General features: G+C 45.9%; 1 protein-coding gene across 1 annotated transcript in view; it reads left to right on the top strand.

Annotated features, from left to right (window-relative positions):
- Positions 1–20,709, top strand: part of SMC2 (structural maintenance of chromosomes 2) — a 215,027-nt gene that overhangs the window by 90,134 nt on the left and 104,184 nt on the right. Inside the window, exons 11-13 of the mRNA XM_029614730.1 lie at positions 8,836–8,953; positions 20,274–20,412; positions 20,536–20,655. Coding sequence (XP_029470590.1) covers positions 8,836–8,953; positions 20,274–20,412; positions 20,536–20,655 — 377 coding nt within the window. The remainder of the gene's footprint in view (positions 1–8,835; positions 8,954–20,273; positions 20,413–20,535; positions 20,656–20,709) is intronic.

The raw sequence follows: 20,709 nt of genomic DNA, 5'->3' as shown, positions 1-20,709 counted from the left end.
GCACAGCGGCCCCTCCCTTGTTTCATGGTGTCGCCGTGCGGGTTTTCCAAGAAACGACGAGCGTTGCGGGGCACAATTCGGCATCTGTTGGCGCTGGGCACGATCGTTCCAGTACCGGTTCACGAGGTGCGCGGCGGCCGGTATTCGATTTAATTCCTAGTGCCAAAGAAAGAAGGCACCTTCCGGCCGATCCTCGACCTCAAGGGCGTCAACAAGTGCTTGCGAGTCCCGCGGTTTCGTATGGAGACGCTCAGATCGGTCATCGCGTCGGTGAGATAAGGGGAGTTTCTCGCGTCCCTGGATCTCACGGAGGCGTATCTACACATCGAAATCCGCGCGGATCACCAACGCTACCTTCGGTTCGCAGTGTTGGGGCAGCATTTTCAGTTCCAAGCACTACCATTCGGGTTGGCTACAGCCCCGCGGACCTTCACAAAGATCATGGTGGTGGTAGCTGCTCACCTTCTCAAGGAAGGGTGTCTGGTACATCCGTATCTGGACGATTGGTTGATTCGGGCGAAGTCCGAGCGTCTGTCGGTTGGCGGTGCAACGAGTTGTCTATTTGCTGCAGAGCCTCGGCTGGGTAATCAATCGGGCCAAGAGTCACCTGGAACCGTCACAGTCCCTGGAGTTTTTGGGAGCTTTGTTCGACACTCGGAAGGGCATGGTGTTTCTGACGCAGGAGCGCAGACTCAAATTGCAGTGGCAAGCCAGGCGTTTGTTGGCCAAGCCCATGTCGGTCGTCTGGGACTATCTACAGATGGTAGGGTCTATGACGTCCACTCGGGAATTGGTTCCTTGGGCGTTCGCGCATATGCGGCCTTTACAATTGGCCTTACTCTCCCACTGGAACCCGGTGTCGGAGCAGTTTCATCTTCCGCTGCCGCAATCGGCCCGTTCCAGCATGGCCTGGTGGCTCTGTACCAGCAACTTGACCAATGGCATTTCTCTGGCAGTGCCCTCGTGGACGGTGGTCACCACGGATGCCAGTCTGTACGGCTGGGGTGCGGTGTGTCTACGGAAGTCGGTGCAGGGCACCTGGTCCCCGTCGGAGGCGGCGTGGTCCATCAATCGGTTGGAGACCAGGGCAGTGAGGTTAGCCCTGCGGGAGTTCTTGCCGTTGGTTCGAGGCAAGGCGGTCAGGATTCTGTCAGACAATGCAACAACGGTGGCATACATCAACCGGCAAGGCGGCACCAGAAGTCTACCGGTGGCCGCCGAGGCACGGCAGTTGATGGTGTGGGCCGAACGGCATCTCCAATGCATAGCGGCGTCGCACATTGCAGGAGTGGAAAACGTTCAGGCGGACTTCCTGAGTCGCAATCAGCTAGATCCCGGCGAGTGGGAACTCGCAGACGTAGCGTTTCGGAGCATTTGCGCCAGGTGGGGGACACTGGTTCTCGATCTGATGGCGACGTTCAAAAATGCCAAGGCTCCGCGATTTTTTGCCCGCCGTCGGGAAACGGGGGCGGAAGGGGTCGACGCCCTCGCGTTGCCTTGGCCAACAGGGGTGCTCCTCTATGTCTTCCCTCCGTGGCCCCTCATCGGACGGACGCTGAGGCGCATAGAACTTCATCCGTCGCCCATGATTCTAGTCGCACCCGAATGGCCGCGGAGACCGTGGTTCGCGGATCTTCAGAACTTGGCGCTGGAGCCTCCTCTTCGGTTCCCATATGTGCCGGACCTGCTACATCAGGGTCCCGTTTGTTTCGACCAGGTCGAATGCTTTTGTCTAGCGGCATGGCTTTTGAGAGGCGTAGGTTGAAGAAACGGGGTTACTCTGATGCGGTGGTCACGACGCTGTTACGGTCGCGCAAGCCTTCCACGTCTCTGGCATATGTGCGTGTCTGGACGGTTTTTGAGACATGGTGCCTGGCACAGGATATTCAGCCCACGCAGGCCTCGGTGCCGGAGGTGTTGCGTTTTTTCCAAGATGGTTTGGCTAAGGGCTTGTCTTGCAGTTCGCTTAGGGTGCAAGTGGCGGCACTTGCCTTATTGCGAGGAGAGGTCCAAGGAGTGGCATTATCTGCGCACCCGGACGTCGTTCGTTTCCTCCGTGGGGCTAAGCAATTGCGTCCTCCGTTCCGTTCTCCGTGTCCATCGTGGAGTTTGAACCTGGTTCTGAAGGCCTTATGCTCCGTTCCCTTCGAGCCTATCCGCGGAGCTACTGTAAAGGACCTGATGCTGAAGGTAGTTTTTCTGGTGGCTGTTGCGTCGGCGAGGAGGGTATCGGAGCTCCAAGCCTTGTCTTGTCGGGAACCTTTAAGGATTACGGATTCGGGGGTGTCGCTTCGTACGGTGCCTTCCTTCTTGCCTAAGGTGGTGTCTGCCTTTCATCTTAATCAGGCAGTGGAGTTGCCTTCGTTTTCTGAGACTGATAAGTCGCTTCCGAATTATCGGGACTTGCGGCGGCTGGACGTGAGGAGAGCCCTTTTATGTTATCTAGAGGTGACGAATCCCTTTCGGAGGTCGGATCATCTTTTTGTACTGTGGGGCGGTCCTCGGCGCGGTCAAGCGGCTTCCAAGGCTACTATTGCTCGTTGGTTAAAGGAGGCAATTGGTTCCGCCTATATGCTGCAGGGCAAGTCTGTCCCGGTGGGGTTCAAGGCTCATTCTACGCGATCTCAAGCAGCCTCCTGGGCGGAGTGCAGTCAGGTATCTGCGGAAGACATTTGTAAGGCGGCGACCTGGAAGTCGTTGCATACCTTTGCTCGTCATTATCGCCTGGATGTTCATGCTTCAGGTAGCGGCAGTTTCGGGGCAGGGGTGCTCAGAGCGGGACTCTCCGGATCCCACCCTATTTAAGGTAGCTCTGGTACATCCCAGGAGTCTGGACTGATCCGGGTACGTACAGGGAAAAGAAAATTAGGTCTTACCTTAGTTAATTTTCGTTCCTGTAGTACCACGGATCAGTCCAGAGTCCCGCCCGTCGAGTCTGCTGTCATGATGGAGAGTCTGGTAATGGGACGGTTTGGTTTATATCTGTCCGTACTGTCTCTGTTTTCTATTTTCTTCGTTATCGATGGCTCTGGTTCTGGTCCCATTTGGGGGATAGTTGAGCCGCTAGTTTTGGTTGGTAGGTTCCTGTATATAGTTCATTTGTGGTAATGATGGGGGCTTCATCTGCTTTGACATTAAGTAAGACTGCCAGACTGTAGGTGGCACCAGCCTAGATAAGGCGGAGTTTTGTTTGTAAACTTCTGTCTCCATCTGCTAGAGGGGGGGCAAAACCCAGGAGTCTGGACTGATCCGTGGTACTACAGGAACGAAAATTAACTAAGGTAAGACCTAATTTTCTTCTTCTTTTTACTTTGAGAAGATAACTCAGTTAGGTTTTGCAGCGTTTTAAATCTGCTTACCAGTCAATTATGTTGCTTAAGACTGTGTAACCTCATTTCAAACACTGGTGACCACACTCGTTATGCATATTATATTTTTTTAAACTTTTTCAAAACAATTTTTTGTTAGGAGACTGGACACTTATCATTGCATTGCTTGGACAGCGTTTGACAACACCGACCTGACCCAACACGGTTCGTGTTTCATGGGCTTCGTCAGGGGCGGTAAAGTTGTGCAATGTGTTCTTTATGTCTGTCACACTGCATGCGCTGCTACTCTGTCTCAGCTTTAACTAAACCGGGGCCTAACAAAAAAAATTTTTGAAAAAGTTTATAAAAATATAATATGCATAACGAGTGTGGTACACTGGGTTATGTACAGTGTCTGTGAAACTTTCTCTGTCTCCATCTGCTGGCAGGGAGGCAAAACCCAGGAGTCTGGACTTATCTGTGGTACTACTGGAATGAAAATTAGCAGGTAAGAACTAATTTTCCGTTTTCTGTCTCCTAAATATGGCAGAACAAGTACTGGGCTGGTGCAGCAGGATTTTTAACTCCTTGGGGTAGTGTTCACTCTATCTTTATTTATTTATTTATTTATTTATTTATTGTTTTTGTTATACCGAGTTTCATGACTGGCATCACATCAACCCGGTTTACAATTAACAATGTGTGAAAAGCATAAGGTAACGTGATAACAATATTCCCAATAGAACTGTGAACTTTAAATACAGAGAATCAATTGAAGGGTGTGAGAAAGTTACAATAAAACAATAAAACAGGGAAAAATAACTTGGAGCTGGAAGAGGGGAGAGATTGAACAATGCAATATTTACATTTCAGCCAATTAGTGTAGTAGTATAGCAGAGTGAATAAATAAGCCTATGTGAATAAATGAGACGGTACATAAATATGAAACGGTAAAATAAGTAACCAAGAGAATAAATATGACATAGTAGAGAATGATAATGATAAGATAAAACACAGCAGGTAATGATGTGCGTAAGTTTATGGTAGTTGGATTCTTATTTAGATCCAGTTATTGCATGCGAGTTTGTGTTGAAGAGTGGGAGGTTTTATTCAAGGCTTGGAAATGCTTTTTTGAAAAGCCAAGTTGTTAGTCTTTTTCTAAATGTTAGAGAGCATCTTTGTTGAGAAGGACTCCTTGTCGGTCTTGGGAATTATCTCTTTGTTGTAGCAAGGTCCCAGGCTCCTTGGGCAACATGTTCCCTGTTTTTTCCTCCAGTTTTGTAGGTTGTACATTGTGCTGACAGGATAGTTTTTAGTGGGCTGCCTGATGCAGTCAGACTCTGGTTGAGCCCTACGATAGTTAAGAGGGATAGGAGAAAACCTCTGATTAGGTTCTTGCAATCTAATTTTTCCCCTCTTTTTCTCTGTCTCTTCCACTGCCTCCCTTTTCAAGATATTACCTCTGTCCTCTCCTAGAGACCCTTCTGTTAGTGTTAGAATAGCTTTGGAAACAAATGTACATTTGGGGGGCGGGGAGCTGGAGAAATTTGAAGAGCTCATTCTTTTCACTGGATTTGGAGTACGTGAAGGGCTTATTCTTTACACTGAAATGTACTACTTCTGCATCGTTTCTCTTTCCTTACTTTTGAAAGATGAGGGGAATTGGGCAGGGTGATACTCTAAGGGTTTGCCAGTGGGGAAGCTCTGGTGACTTGCTCAGTTCAGGCAGAGGCTGGCTGAAGGCTTATGGGCTTACCATTTTGGGGAAACTGCTAGTCCCCATAGTGTTTTAGCATGGGGGGGGGAGGGGAGAAAAGAAGGGCTGGCACTGCACAGGGTGGGGGGGGCCAGTGCATTTTGAGAGCTTTGGGCTCCCACTGCCCCTTTTGAAACTGTGTCCCCAGCAGGGGTAGCTGTTAAGAACATAAGAAAATGCCATACTGGATCAGACCAAGGGTCCATCAAGCCCAGCATCCTGTTTCCAAAGAACCTGGCAAGTACCCAAAAGCCCAGCATCCTGTTTCCATAAGAACCTGGCAAGTACCCAAAAACTAAGTCTATTCCATGTTACCATTGCTAATGGCAGTGGCTATTTTCTAAGTGAACTTAATAGCAGGTAATGGACTTCTCCTCCAAGAACTTATCCAATCCTTTTTTAAACACAGCTATACTAACTGCACTAACCACATCCTCTGGCAACAAATTCCAGAGTTTAATTGTGCGTTGAGTAAAAAAGAACTTTCTCCAATTAGTTTTAAATGTGCCCCATGCTAACTTCATGGAGTGCCCCCTAGTCTTTCAACTATCCGAAAGAGTAAATAACCGATTCACATCTACCCGTTCTAGACCTCTCATGATTTTAAACACCTCTATCATATCCCCCCTCAGTCGTCTCTTCTCCAAGCTGAAAAGTTCTAACCTCTTTAGTCTTTCCTCATAGGGGAGCTGTTCCATCCCCTTTATCATTTTGGTAGCCCTTCTCTGTACCTTCTCCATCGCAATTATATCTTTTTTGAGATGCAGCGACCAAAATTGAACACAGTATTCAAGGTGCGGTCTCACCATGGAGCGATACAGAGGCATTATGACATTATCCGTTTTATTCACCATTCCCTTTCTAATAATTCCCAACATTCTGTTTGCTTTTTTGACTGCTGCAGCACACTGTACCGACGATTTCAATGTGTTATCCACTATGACACCTAGATCTCTTTCTTGGGTTGTAGCACCTAATATGGAACCCAACATTGTGTAATTATAGCATGGGTTATTTTTCCCTATATGCATCACCTTGCACTTATCCACATTAAATTTCATCTGCCATTTGGATGCCCAATTTTCCAGTCTCACAAGGTCTTCCTGCAATTTATCACAATCTGCTTGTGATTTAACTACTCTGAACAATTTTGTGTCATCTGCAAATTTGATTATCTCACTCGTCGTATTTCTTTCCAGATCATTTATACATATAGTGAAAAGTAAGGGTCCAATACAGATCCCTGAGGCACTCCACTGTCCACTCCCTTCCACTGAGAAAATTGCCTATTTAATCCTACTCTCTGTTTCCTGTCTTTTAGCCAGTTTGCAATCCACGAAAGGACATCGCCACCTATCCCATGACTTTTTACTTTTCCTAGAAGCCTCTCATGAGGAACTTTGTCAAACGCCTTCTGTAACCAACATACAACATACCCAGTGCAAACAAAAGACTGAACTGCTAACATGGAAGAGGATAATGCCTATTTAAAAAGGGATTCACTACTCAGGAGGTTCATTAGGGTGGCCCTGCAGAAAACTTTTTAATTGCTGTGGATCAAAAAAGACGTAATTATTCCCCTGATATCTAACGCAACCTTTACAGGGAAATTTTAAAACAAATCGGGCCCCCATATTGATGACCCTTTCTTTCATAGCTAGAAATTCTCTCCTGCGTTGTTGCGTTATTCTAGTAACATCTGGGTATATCCAAAGTTTGGCCCCATAAAATAGGGCTTGTCTATTTCTCAAGAACAATTTCAATACATAATTGCGATCCGATATAAATGCAAATGATATTAACATAGCTTTTCTAGCCTTAATCTCTGTTGTTATTGATAATTCTAATAATTCAGATATGTCCATGGAGGGTATGTTCTCTCCCTCAACCCCTCGACATAAAGAATAAGAGTAACTCCTCTATCTAAATTTACTATATGGAAATTGTTATGTTATTCGCTCTATTTTCCTTGCCTCCACAATTCCTATATTAAGGTGCATATTTACTATATACTGTTGTCTTTTATTTCCCATATGGGATGTTTGAAATGGGAAACTTTCTTTTCTAGTATAATGTACCGAATTTCTTTGAAATATTCATGTAACAAATTGTGAAAATTTTGAAAATAAAAAATTAAAAAAAAAAAAAAAAAAAGGGATTCATTCTTTCTATCCTGAGTATCTTTCAAGGCCATTCCACATTCTACAGGAAAAGATATCTTTCAGGGAACTGCTAACATCAAGCCATCAACCGTTGCAATCTGAAATAGGCTCTTTCCTCTAAAGGCAAAGGATAAAGTTGATCATCACTTTGTTCCTCCTTAGACCTCCTTCTGGAGCTTTCTTTTCTTCCAACACCATGTGCTTAAAATGCTTTGTGAAGCACAAAAGCTATAAGGTCTTCTGCCTCCCTCCAGAACAGATTTCCATCAGGGACCACTTTGACCTTAGAGTTCAACATGCAGAGAGAGGTGACCCACCTGAGCAATAAGGAAGTGAGCTCTTCTTTCCTAAATAGCCTAATCACGGAGTTCTCTCCTTCCTAAAAGTTCTCTCCCCTTCTAAGGATTCCAATGAACTCTCAGCATCCCTTAGTTCCCCCATTGAACACAGGGGAGAACCCAGGGAGGCAAAATAGTGCTCCAAATCTAGGGCTTCCCTGGTTAACTTTGGGTACTTGGTGGCAGAACGGCTCCTCAAAGGCTGAGTGCTTGAAGCTGAGGGACCAGGGGTCATTGAGACCCCTCCCAACCAGGCTTCTATTTGGTACAGAGTACCTGCTGCATTACCTTCAATAATTTTGCTGAGAGACTCCCCTGGGACTGACCTAAGTCCTAACAGCTTCAAGGGACTCCTTCCCCCTCACAGATCAAAATCAGGAGCCCAAATGAAATTAAGAATTCCCTCCCCCAGAAAGGTCTCACTGGGTATCTAAGATGCCCACCTGATTCAAATCCTCTGTTGTGGTAGAAGCCGCAGATTCCTCCTTCTACTCTTCCCACAAGCAGGAGATGTAGAAATGGTCTTACCTTTAATTTCGTTTCCTTGAATCTTGCTAGACCAATCCAGGACCCACCCATGAAGCCACTGACTGCAGTTTGTTCTGTTACTTGGGAGCTTCTGGTTTGCAGAATTATAATCCATCTTCTTATTGCAGGATACTCAAGATTTCTGTGATTTTTTTTTCTTTTTTTTGTCTTTTTGTCTTCTGTTCCTGTTGTAGTATTGAGAGGGTTTACTTAGAGTTCTTTTTTAGGGAGTTTTATTTGTTATAGAGCGAGTTTTATTGTTTTGTCATAAGGATACTAGAAGATTTATGATGCTTCAGTACTAATACCATTAATAAGGGCACAAGAAAAGTTGTGTTCTCATCAGCATCTGTCGGGAGGGTGGTACAAACCCACATGTTTGGACTGTCTAACAGGAGTCAAAGAGAGGAAATTTAATAGGTAAGACCAAATTTATGTATTTTTATTCATGGAAAAGGTTTTGAAAATTACACCAAAATGCTCTATTAATTTCATTATAGAATGGTTGGTCACAGGGAGGAGGAGTGACAAAGGGAGAGCAAAGTAAAGAAAAAGCAAAACTAACAAATAGGCAAAATGAAAACTGACATAAAATGAAGAGCAAAAAAACCCTCCTTGGCTTTAAACATTTTTGATTAAGTGTTTTCTAAAATATCCCACTGCCAGTATTAAGGCTGGCAATATACTCATGAAACACAGACTGTATGTGTATAAATGACTTCTGTTCATTGTATTGGTTTCAGATGGAAAAGAAGAAAAACTCTTAGAGATGCGCAGAGAACTATCCCGTAAAGTCAATCAACTAAAAGAGTCCTACGAAGCTTTAATGACCAGATTCCCAAATTTACGGTTTGATTACAAGTAAGACACTGAAGAGAGGCATGGATGATACTCCTCTACAATAGCTTTTATTTAGTAATCTAATACCCTTTTTTTTTTTCTTTTTTCTTTTTTTAAAGGAATGAAATGGGAGAAAATAGAGGCTCTGACAATTTGTCTAAAGATATTTTTTGGGGTGGCAGTGCTTCTGTATGGGGAAAAATGAGGTATACTAAGTATAATGATCAAAAAGGTTAGTATAACTCATTTTTCCATTGATTTACTTCCAGAAGCACATTTTTGGCTAGTTTTTTCTGGTTCTTCATTAGCATTCTTGACTGTCAATATGTCCTCTTCATTAAATCTCAAACTCTGCAGGCTTCATTTTTTATGACTGGTCTTTTCTTTAAAAATGCTCTATCCTTAGTGAGGGACACTGGATATCTGGAGGACAGCTTATGTATTTAAACATAATGCATGTAAGTGAGCACTAATCACGTGCTCCGAGAATGTCATTTTGACGTTTTGGTTTTAATCTCTGGTCCTTTTTGATAATTTTTTTTCTTTTGCTTCTCTACCAGACTATTCAAGTCAAGTGGGTTTAGTCCCTCTGCTAGAAGGAAAGGGAGAAAAACTTTCTATGCCGCCTTTAATCTCCCTTAAGACTGGAGCAGCAGGGCACTCAATCAGTATTTTCTGTCTCCAAAAGATGGTATGGAAGATAAGTGAAGTGCAGCAGTGAATGAGGATAGGCTCTGAGAATACAGGAATTTTTTGAATTCCACTTTTCCTGTGGATGCATTCCTGAGGCTCTTGGGGAACTTCCAGATGATAGCCAGAAGGAGGGTTGATTCTCCTCCTCCTGAGGAACCAGCCCAGAGAGGGGTTAGGTCCTCTCGTAGATTCCCTGGAGATCTGAGAATGAGAGGGACAAAGGCTTGGAGGCGCAAATAAGTGAGCAGTTGAGCTACAGTACTTATTCCTAAGGTCAAAGTGTACTAGTCCTCCAGAGCTGCAGGCGCTTGGGTTTTGGACAGAAGTAAGCAGCCAAATCCCTGCCTTCCAAGGATGTCCTCCGATATATAGCAAGATGTATGCTGTATACCAGAACCAGCAGAGTTTGACCACAGCAAGCCTGGGTTTCCTTTTAATCCAATCAAAACAGTCCAGACGAATGGGTTATGCCCATCAACCAGCAGATGGAGACAGATCAATGGGCTTGCTGATGTCACCCTTTATAGGCATCCATGCTGACTTCAGCCTGCAAGTATTCTGCCACCAACAGATGGTAGGCATACGTACTATGCTGTGGACTGTGGCCTGGTAGGATGAAAAGGCCGGGACCAGTGCCACCGGGTTGATCCGCCCTAGCAGGGCCAGGCCCCGGCTATTTCCAAGGGTCTACCCATGTGGAGACCCTCCGAGGGGGTCACCATATTGCCCGCATGCTCGCCGTTGCCATCTTGGCCCTATTCACCGCGCCGTTCGCTGTTCGGTCAGAGTGCACAAAACCGAGCTAGGCACACAAAGCACTTGTGCGCATAGACTTACACTCACATAAAACCTTGTGCGCATAAGTTGCACTCACAGAGCTGGGCGCATATATACAGCTGGACGCACAACTGCGCGCACAACTTGCATGCTCATCTTAAGCGCACCGGAGCGCATAAGAGTTTACGTGCCGACAGTCATGGCACCACCAGAATCAGGGATAAAGGTTCAAGGCCTCTGCCCAGCATGCCACATCAGAGCCGCACAAAGCGAGGAGTCAGACGCCCTGTGCACGCAGTGTGAGGAGGCCCTGGGAGATCCAGTTCAGGGCCACTCCCACCCAGGGCAGAGTACTAGCTCCTCAGGAAATACTCTGGACCTAGCATATCCCAGTGGGACCTCCCCACAGATGGGGGGGACCCCCAGGGAACCAGCGCCCCTCAGCTTAGATCCAGCGTCTATCTCATGGGTGGAGTTCTTCAAGGGGATTCACGCCTTTGTTCAAATGCAAACTGAACCTCCAGCTGGTCAGCGACATGCTCCGCTGGAGGACCCTCAGGTCCCAGGTCCTTCAAGGCCCAGGCACAGGCTTCCACTACCCAGAAGCCCCACCTATGGGGACTCTGACATCTCTGAAGAGGAAGCTGAGCCCCTAAAAGAGGGGGAGCTCTCCCCCCCGGGGACAGAGCTTCACCGAACCATGAGATGCTTCTTCACAAAGGACGAGCTCCCGAACTTGGTCACCCAATGCCTGATGAAGCTCACTATCCCGAACCCCCTACTGGAGGGTCTTCGTCAGACCTCTCGCCATTTCCCTCTGTTACAAGCGGCACAACAGCTGATTGAGCTGGAATGGAATGCCCCGAAGTCCACATTCAAAGGGGGACGAGCTGTGGCAGCCATGTACCCCCTGGACCCGGCGACCAAAGATCTTCTTGCATGCCTAAGAGTTGATGCCATGGTCTGCGCGGTCTCTAAGCGCACCACTATCCCAGTAGAGGGAGGAGCAGCACTCAAGGATGCACACGACCGGCGTCTGGAATCCATCCTCAGTCATTTGACGTAGCCGCTATGTCTCTACAAATTGCGGCCTGCTGCACAGTGGTGACACGTGCCTGCTTATCCCAAACCAGGAACAACACCCCGGGAGAAGACATGGGACCAGCAGTATCATTCCTCGCGGACGCTGTCTCCGACCTAGTGTGTACAGCGGCCAGAGGAGTGTCATCTGCGGTGGCGGCCAGAAGGCAACTCTGTCTCCGAAGCTGGTCGGCCAACGCATCTTCCAAAACGCGCCTCACAAGGATGCCCTTCAAAGGATCCCTCTTGTTTGGCAGCAAACTAGAGAAATTAGTCGACAAATGAGGCAAGTCCCCTGTGCCACGCCTGCCGGAGGATAAAACGAAGAGAAACCAGCGACTCTTCCCCAGGCCCTCCAGGGGCAGAAGTTCACAGCGCTTCAATCCTTACAGGAACAACTATCAAGCGCCCCGCCCTACGAGCAGGAACCAGTCCTTTCGGAACAAGCACAACAAGAGGGGTACCAGCTCGGGTACAGGCCCCAGCCGCACCCCACAATGAGATTCAGCCGACCCGTCCAAGGGAAGAAGCCATAGGGGGCAGACTAGCCCTATTCTAGCACACAGCCTACAATCATCAGAATTCATCCTACCCTTCCATCTTCTTCAGTAATCTCTCAGCTTTAACCAAAAATCAGCTTCCATACTCTAGCTGACTTTCAATTGCCTCTAACATCCAACATTTCATCCTGCTCATTCTAATCCGTCTTACAAACTTTTCAGCTTCTTTTAGCAATCTATCAATACTCTCTACCATACAATCAGATCAATATGCTACCTGGATTCCCAATCCCCATACATCACCACTTTTTCAATAGTTCACACTTCATTCCAATCATCAGGAAACAACGTAAACCTCTCCCACAACATTACACCCATCATCAAAGGCTAATCCCAATAATGATCTCACCAATCACACAATTCCTAGGCCTCTCTCTTCTATCTTTAACTCTATTCAATGCACAATCGCTTTCGGAAAAAAACACACATCTTAAATGACTACCTCACTGAAGCAAACCCAGATATCTGTGCAATCACAGAAACTTGGTTGAAACCCTCAGATTTAGTGCTATTAAACCAATTACCTACCCAGCTTTATGATTTTTTCTCCATCCCTAGATCCAAAAGAGGAGGAGGTCTGCTCCTGGCAGCCGAGAAAGGACTAGGAATAACATTACAACATTCAAATACTACATTAAACATAGAGCTCTCTGTCTTCAAATCTGATCTGTCTTCAAATCTGATCATTTACAAATTGGCCTAATCTATGCTCCACCAGGAACTTTAGACTCTGACCCTTCACCTGTCATTGAAATCACTGCCAAATATTTCAACCCAGACATACCTGCCATTTTATTGGGAGACTTCAACTTACATGTTGATGCTTCACCACAATCCCCAAACTGCGTTACCCTACTATCGGCTCTCAGCTATATGGGATTCACACAAATTATAAAAAGCCCTACACACAAAGCAGGTCACATTCTGGACCTTATTTTCATCAATCAGTGCATCTCGCTCCCAACTACAATCTCATGTTCACCTGTGCCTTGGACGAATCATCAACACGACCCTCAAGCTATCAGAACACCCTCCTCTTTCGTTTCCAAAAACCACTATTTAATACAGGAAACCTTGTTCTACCGACCTTCTCATCAACCAGCTCTCTAATGAATTATCTCAACTAGATCTTTCCAATGCAACTACAGCCACCACCTCATGGTGCAACATCACCAAAAAGATTGCAGACCTAACCTGCCCTTCCATTACAAAAGTAGTACAACCCTCGCCAGACAACAGGAAACCCTGGTTCACCCCAGAACTGAAGCTGCTTAAACAAGAGCTAAGAAATAAAGAACACACATGGAGGAAAAACCCATCTCCCACAACATTAGCTATTTATAAAACCTCCCTCAATGCCTACAGGATCACCATACTTAGAACAAAGAGAGATTTATTCTCGAAAAAAATACATCATTTCATTTTTGATTCGAAAGCACTATTCTCCTACGTTTCAGCCCTCACTAAACCATCCCCTCCTACTATCCCTGATGATCAAGCGCTCAACAAAGCCTCTGAACTAGCTGATTATTTCAAGGAAAAAATTGATAAATTGATTGGCCCCTTCGCATCATCTAGTTCATCTCCCCAACTCCCACTCTCTACCCCACCTCAATTAAATACGACTCTGGAATCTTTCGAGACCACATCAGCTCTTGAGATAGAAAACATTCTCAAGAAAATGAAACCATCCTCTCATCCATTAGACACAATTCCAACTAACCTCCTCATCGCAATAAGGAACACCATATCAAAGCCAATTGCAGACATTAACTGTTCTCTTTCCCAAGGTCTAGTTCCTGACCAACTTAAACTAGCTATTCTCAAACCTTTACTAAAAAAACCGAACCTACCGACCACAGATCCAGCCAACTTCCGCCCAATAGCCAATCTGCCAATGATCGCCAAACTTATGGAAAAGATAGTCAATAAACAGGTATCCGAGTACCTGGAAGAAAACTATATTCTTGCACCAGCCCAATATGGCTTTCGTAAATCATTAAGTACGGAATCCCTACTTCTCTCTCTTACCGACACTATTCTAGCTAACATGGACAAAAAACAACCACATCTCTTGATACTTTTAGATCTCTCTGCGGCCTTTGACACTGTCAACCACTCATCTCTATTAACAGGTCTGGCAGACATAGGCATTAAGGGTACAGTTCTCAGCTGGTTCAAGTCCTTCCTGGCAAATAGACAATTTAAGGTAAAGATAAACAACAAAGAATCTCATCCGGTCCCATCCAACCAGGGGATCCCTCAAGGTTCCTCACTCTCCCCAACCCTTTTCAACATTTACCTCTTACCTCTCTGTCGACTACTTTCTAAACTAAATCTAACCCACTACCTCTACGCGGATGACATCCAAATACTCATCCCAATCACAGAATCTCTACACAAAACCCTGATTCATTGGAACAGTTGCTTGCAACAGATCAATCATCTTCTTGCTGGCCTTAACCTCATTCTTAACAACAACAAAACCGAGATCCTAATCATCAATCAGGACATCAACAACAAGTTGCTAAACCCAGCTAACCCACTCAGTGCAACCATTCCTTTATTAAATCACTCACCACATGTACGAGACCTAGGCGTCATTCTAGACGATCAGCTTAACCTTAAAAAAATTTATAAGCACCACCACTAAAGACTGTTTCTACAAGCTACAAGTCCTGAGAAAGCTGAAACCTCTTCTTCATTTCAATGATTTCCGGTTGGTTCTTCAAGCCATTATACTATCAAAAATCGACTATTGCAATTCGCTCCTCTTCGGCCTCCCAATCTCATCCATCAAACCCCTCCAAATGTTACAAAACTCTGCAGCTAGAATCCTTACAAATACGAATAAAAGAGATCACATCACCCCCATTCTCAAACTCCTCCATTGGCTTCCAATTAAGCAAAGGATTCTTTATAAGTGCATACAGTAATTCATAAATCAATTCACAATATCTCCCCACTTCACCTAAGCACCCAACTACGTCCTCACTCTTCAGCTAGACCCATCAGAGGAGCATATAAAGTCACACTCCATGTACCCTCAACAAAATCCTCGCTTCAGAAACGTGCCATATCTACTGCTGGCCCCATTCAATGGAACGCGCTCCCGCCAGATATCCGTCTAGAGATCTGCCACTCTACATTCAAAAAGAAACTTAAAACCTGGCTCTTTAAACAAGCTTTTACAGGACCATAAGCACTTTTTTCCCCTACAGCCAGCAAGAGTTCCTCACCATCGCATTCCCCAGGTTCTATACTACTACTCGACTCTGTATCCAATCTCTTGCTGCAGGACTCATGTGACATTTACTGTTTTGCTTTTATGTTTTTGTTTTTGTTTTTACTGCTCAATGAGTCTTGTTAGCCAATATGTTTACATTACAATGTTAATTTTGATCTAGTTTACCCTGTTCCAAGTTCCATAACCTTGTTCTATGTAATGCCTCTAGGCAAAAATTTATGTTCTTTTTCAATGTAAACCGATGTGATCTGTATTTCATACAGGAACACCGGTATAAAAAAATCTAAAAATAAATAAATAAATATTCTACCGCTGATGGGTCGAGAACTTCGAACAAGTGGGTCCTAGCCATCATTCGAGAGGGGTACTACTTGGATTTTTTACGTACCCCTCCAGAGATGTTCGTGGAATCCCCCTGCCACGACCTCTTCAAGAGGGTGGCAGTGAAAGCTACACTGTCCCGACTACTGGCCCTCGAGGTCATAACTCCAGTGCCTCCACAAGAAATAAATACTGGACATTATTCCATCTATTTTATCGTCCCCAAGAAAGAGGGAACATTCAGGCCCATCCTGGACCTCAAGTCAGTCAACCGCCACCTGAGGATTCCCCGCTTCCGCATGGAAACCCTGTGATCCGTAATAAGGGCAATACAACCGGGAGAGTTTCTCACATCCCTGGATCTTTCGGAGGCCTACCTACACATCCCAATCCACCAGGAACACCAGCGCTACTTACGCTTCAAAGTCCTGAACCGTCACTACCAATTCCGGGCACTACCTTTCGGGTTAGCCACAGCACCCCTGACGTTCACCAAGGTAATAGTAGTGGCGGCAGCAACACTGAGGAAGGAAGGAATCCTAGTCTACCCTTACCTAGATGACTGGCTGATCAGGGCAAAGTCACCAGAGGAAAGCCACCAAGCAACCAGCAGAGTCATATCTCTACTGGAGAGCCTAGGATGGGTGGTCAACACAAACAAGTTTCCTACAACCCTCACAGTCGCTGGAATACCTAGGAGTCCGATTCGACACCAAAGAAGACAAGGTCAATCTGACCCCCCACAAGGAGATTAAAACTGTGAAACCGGCTACAGACCTTGCTGAACGATCCTCATCCCACAGCATGGGATTACCTGCAAGTCCTCGGGCTGATGGCATCCACACTGGAAGTTGTGCCATGGGCGCGAGCCCACATGAGGCCCCTACAGCACTCACTTCTATCACTGTGGAGCCCACGGTCCCAGAACTACACCATACGTCTATCGCTCTCGGGCAGAGTCTGGAACCAGCTACGGTGGTGGCTGCAGGCCAACCACATGAGCCGAGGATCAAGACTATCCTCTCCAACCTGGACCCTACTCACCATAGATGCCAGTCTACGAGGATGGGGAGCACACTGTGAGGAGTTAACCGCCCAAGGGCAGTGGAATGCAGAAGAGGCGGGATGGAACATCAACCGCCTAGAAGCACGGGCAGTCAGACTACCCTGTCTGCGGTTCGCTCACAGACTTCGAGACAAAGCGGTCAGAATAATGTCAGACAAAGCCACAACAGTGGCCTACATCAACCGACAGGGGGCAACCAGAAGCCAACAAGTGTCCCTAGAAATAGACCCCCTGATGGCGTTGGCGGAAGCAAATCTCCAGGAGATCTCCGCCGTCCACATCGCCGGGAAAGACAACATCATGGCGGACTTCCTCAGCAGGGAAAGTCTAGACCCAGGAGAATGGAGGCTGTCACCCGCAGCCTTCCAAATGATAGTTAATCGGTGGGGGACACCAGACATGGACCTTCTGGCAAACAGATCCAACGCCCAAGTGTCCAGTTACTTCAGCCACAGGCGGGAACCGCAGTCCCAAGGAATCGATGCCCTGGTATAGACCTGGCCACCGGGGACCCTGCTATACGCCTTCCCGCCGTGGCCCCTATTGGGCGCAGTCATTCACAAGATACAACTACACAGGGGGCTAGTTCTTCTGGTGGCTCCAGATTGGCCAAGAAGACCCTGGTACGCAGACATGAGAAGGCTGCTGGCAGGGAACCCTCTACCCCTGCCTCCACACAGGGACCTTCAACAACATGGTCCGATCCTCCACGAGGACCCAGCTCAATTCTCTCTTACGGTCTGGCCCTTGAGAGGGTCCGCCTGAGAGAGCGGATACTCGGGGGCTGTAATCAACACCCTCCTCCGAGCACGCAAGTTCTCCACATCGTTAATGTACATAAGGATTTGGAGAGTATTTGAAGCCTGGTGCAAAGACCACAACATCAAACCACGCTCATTTAAAGTTCCCGTGATCCTGGAATTCCTACAGAAGGGACTGTCCCTCAACTCCATCAAGGTACAGGTGGCCACATTGTCATGCTACGGCTCCAAGAGCGAGGGCGACAGCATAGCCTCTCACCTGGACGTGTCACGCTTCCTAAAAGGAGTCAAACACATTCGTCCACCACTAAAGTGGCTGGTACCTCTGTGGAATCTCAATCTCGTCTTGGATTTCCTAGCAGGAACCGCCTTCAGACCCCTCCGAGGACTGTCCCTCTACCTGTTAACTTTTTAGACTGTGTTCTTGCTGGCAGTTTGCTCAGCCCGCCGCATCTCGGAACTACAAGCACTGTCCTGCCGTGAGCCATTCCTCAGGTTCACTCCGGGAGCCATCCAACTACGCAAGGTTCCCTCCTTCCTCCCCAAAGTGATCTTCCACTTCCACCTTAACCAGACCATCTCACTACCAACGATGGATGGCTTGAAGAATTCGGAAGAAGCATGTAGCCAAAGTCACCTCAATATCGGCAGACTCCTATCCAGATACCTGGAAATGTCGGAACCCGTACGAAAAACGGACCACCTTTTTGTCCTTCACAGTGGAAAGAGACAAGGGGAAGTGGCCTCGCGGGCAAGCATTGCCTGCTGGATCAAGGAAGTCATCAATGCGGCCTACGTAGAAGCTGGCAAGCCACCACCTCTACAGGTCAAGGCCCATTCTACCAGATCCCAGGCAGTATCCTGGGCAGAAACTACAATGCTGTCGCCTGCCGAGATCTGCAGGGCAGCGACATGGTCCTCCATCCATACCTTCTCCGGATTCTACCGTCTGGATGTTCAGGCTCGGGAGGACACAGCATTTGCAAGGACAATTCTAAGTGGGTCACGGGCAGCCTCCCACCCGGTTCGGGAGTAGCTTTTATGCATCCCATTGGTTCTGAATCCATCTGCTACATGCTAGGAAATGGAGAAATTACTTATCTGATAATTTCGTTTTCCTTAGTGTAGACAGATGGACTCAGCATCCCACCCTTGGCTGCCGTTACGCATGGTCTTTCAAATGATTCAAGAGTAAGCCACGTTTTCATTTAACTAGGGCATCCACCCTGCCGGGTGTCGACGCTTTCCGGTTGAGTACACTGGCGGTCTCCAGCTGTAGTCAAGCAACCAGATCAAGTTAATCAAGTTTTAACGTTTAACTAAGTATGAAGTTATTCAAGTTAATCAAATTATTAAGTTAATCAGTTAGTCTCACATATATCCACAATGCTTTTCGAGGAGAATACTGAAGAGCTGCACTTCCTGCAGGGGTATATGTACTAGGGGCTGACGTCAGATTGAAATCTGACTCTGTCTCCAACTGCTATAGTACACTATACCCATTGGTCCTGAGTCCATCTATGTACACTAAGGAAAACGAAATTATCGGGTAAGTAAGTTCTCCAATTTTTTCTAGAATTGTTATCAACCGCCAGGGGAGCTTCTCTCAACAGTCTCCTGCTAATAGCACATACGTGGCCCACCAGGCTTCTTGATTTTAAAAAGCATAGATGTAAATTCTGTCTGCATAACTATGCATACCTAATAGCAGATTTAATTGTGTGTGATTAGTTTTGCCAAGATAATTTTCAAAGCATACTTGTGCATGTAAGTCTGCTTTGGAAACTATGCATTATGTTCAGTGTTACAAAATTGCCCCCAAAAGCATAAAATAGCAGTGGTAATGGCATTTATTTATAGTAATAAAACTTGTGGAAATCCTCCTTGCCCTGTTTACTAGCAAATCTTATCTGAACTAATGTTCTGCTAGTTATGTAGTGCTGCTGATTTTGATCAGAGAAGACACTTCCTGGGGATTTTAAATTTTTCCTCGCATACTTAAATCACACAGCCCCAGAGTCCTTCACACTCGCAGGGTAGCAAGTTTATCGGATAAGGGAATAGAAGTCTTCCCTATTTCCACCACTGTACAAAGCATCCCCAGTTATCTTTTTCAGGCCTAAGCTGGACATGGCTGACTTCTGGGTTCCACTTTCTCGATATTCTAGGTAGTTCTCCATGTTGGGGCAGGCTGACTGCTATTGGCCAGTCCAAGGAGCATTTGGGTGAACGGGGGGGGGGAGGAGAGAACATGGGCATGTCTGCTCTCCTTTCCCCTCCCACTCACTGCAGTGATTCATGTGTTTAACATTTAAACAGTTGACCATTTAAGCTACTGAAATGTAAAAGGTTAACTTTCTAAAGCATATTTACATCCTTATTATCCCTAAAGAAATGCTTGGAGTCATCTAATGTCTCACTGAAGACAGCCATTTCCTTATGGTTGGAGAGCCATGATTAGCTGACTCCAAATGACAATCTGACTTTAGAGGACTTAGAATTCTCCTTCTCCATAAGCTTGCATAGTGTGAAACGCTAGCATTTGCTAATAGGTGTATGTAGCAAATGTCTTGACATACAGAACCTTTTGGCTAAAGTATGGGCAAGTAGATGTCTCATCTTCCTACTCTGCTTACCTTTCAAAGACAAATTATTAAAGAAATCTTGCTACTGCAAGACGAGTGTTAGACAGTTGTCATTGCCACATTAAATAGCTGTTAGCATACCTAGCTTTCTTCTGAGCAATGGACAGCTGCTTTATTTTATTGTTTTTAACTTACCCTGATTTTGGGTCAATAGTTTTTCTGATTATGCTTTTTTTTTTTTTTTAATTAAGGTATCCAGAAAAGAATTGGGATTCAAACTGTGTAAAAGGTCTTGTTGCTTCTCTGATTTCTGTAAAAGACATTTCCACTGCAACAGCTTTAGAAGTGGTAGCTGGAGGCAGATTGTACAATGTAGTGGTGGACACAGAGGTAAGTTTCTCAAGCTATAAATGTACAAGTATTTCCATTAAAAAAGAAACATTTAAACTCATTGTGCAACTTTGCATTAAAGAATTGCTCTTTAAATTAATTTTAGTTTATTTTACACTTCAGGGCACTGGGAAGAAACTGTTAGAAAAAGGTGAACTGAAGCGTCGATACACTATCATTCCGCTTAATAAAATTTCAGCAAAATGTCTTGGGCAAGAAACTGTCAAGATGGCCAAAAATTTGGTAGGTCTGATTTTTGTAAATTAAATGGTTGGAGTAATAACGGTGTGCTTAGCA

The sequence above is a fragment of the Rhinatrema bivittatum genome, chromosome 1, assembly GCF_901001135.1.
Source record: "Rhinatrema bivittatum chromosome 1, aRhiBiv1.1, whole genome shotgun sequence".
In the NCBI taxonomy this organism is placed as follows: Eukaryota; Metazoa; Chordata; class Amphibia; order Gymnophiona; family Rhinatrematidae; genus Rhinatrema; species Rhinatrema bivittatum.
Note: the sequence above shows the minus strand (reverse complement) of the source record. Positions and strands in the feature narration are given on the sequence as shown.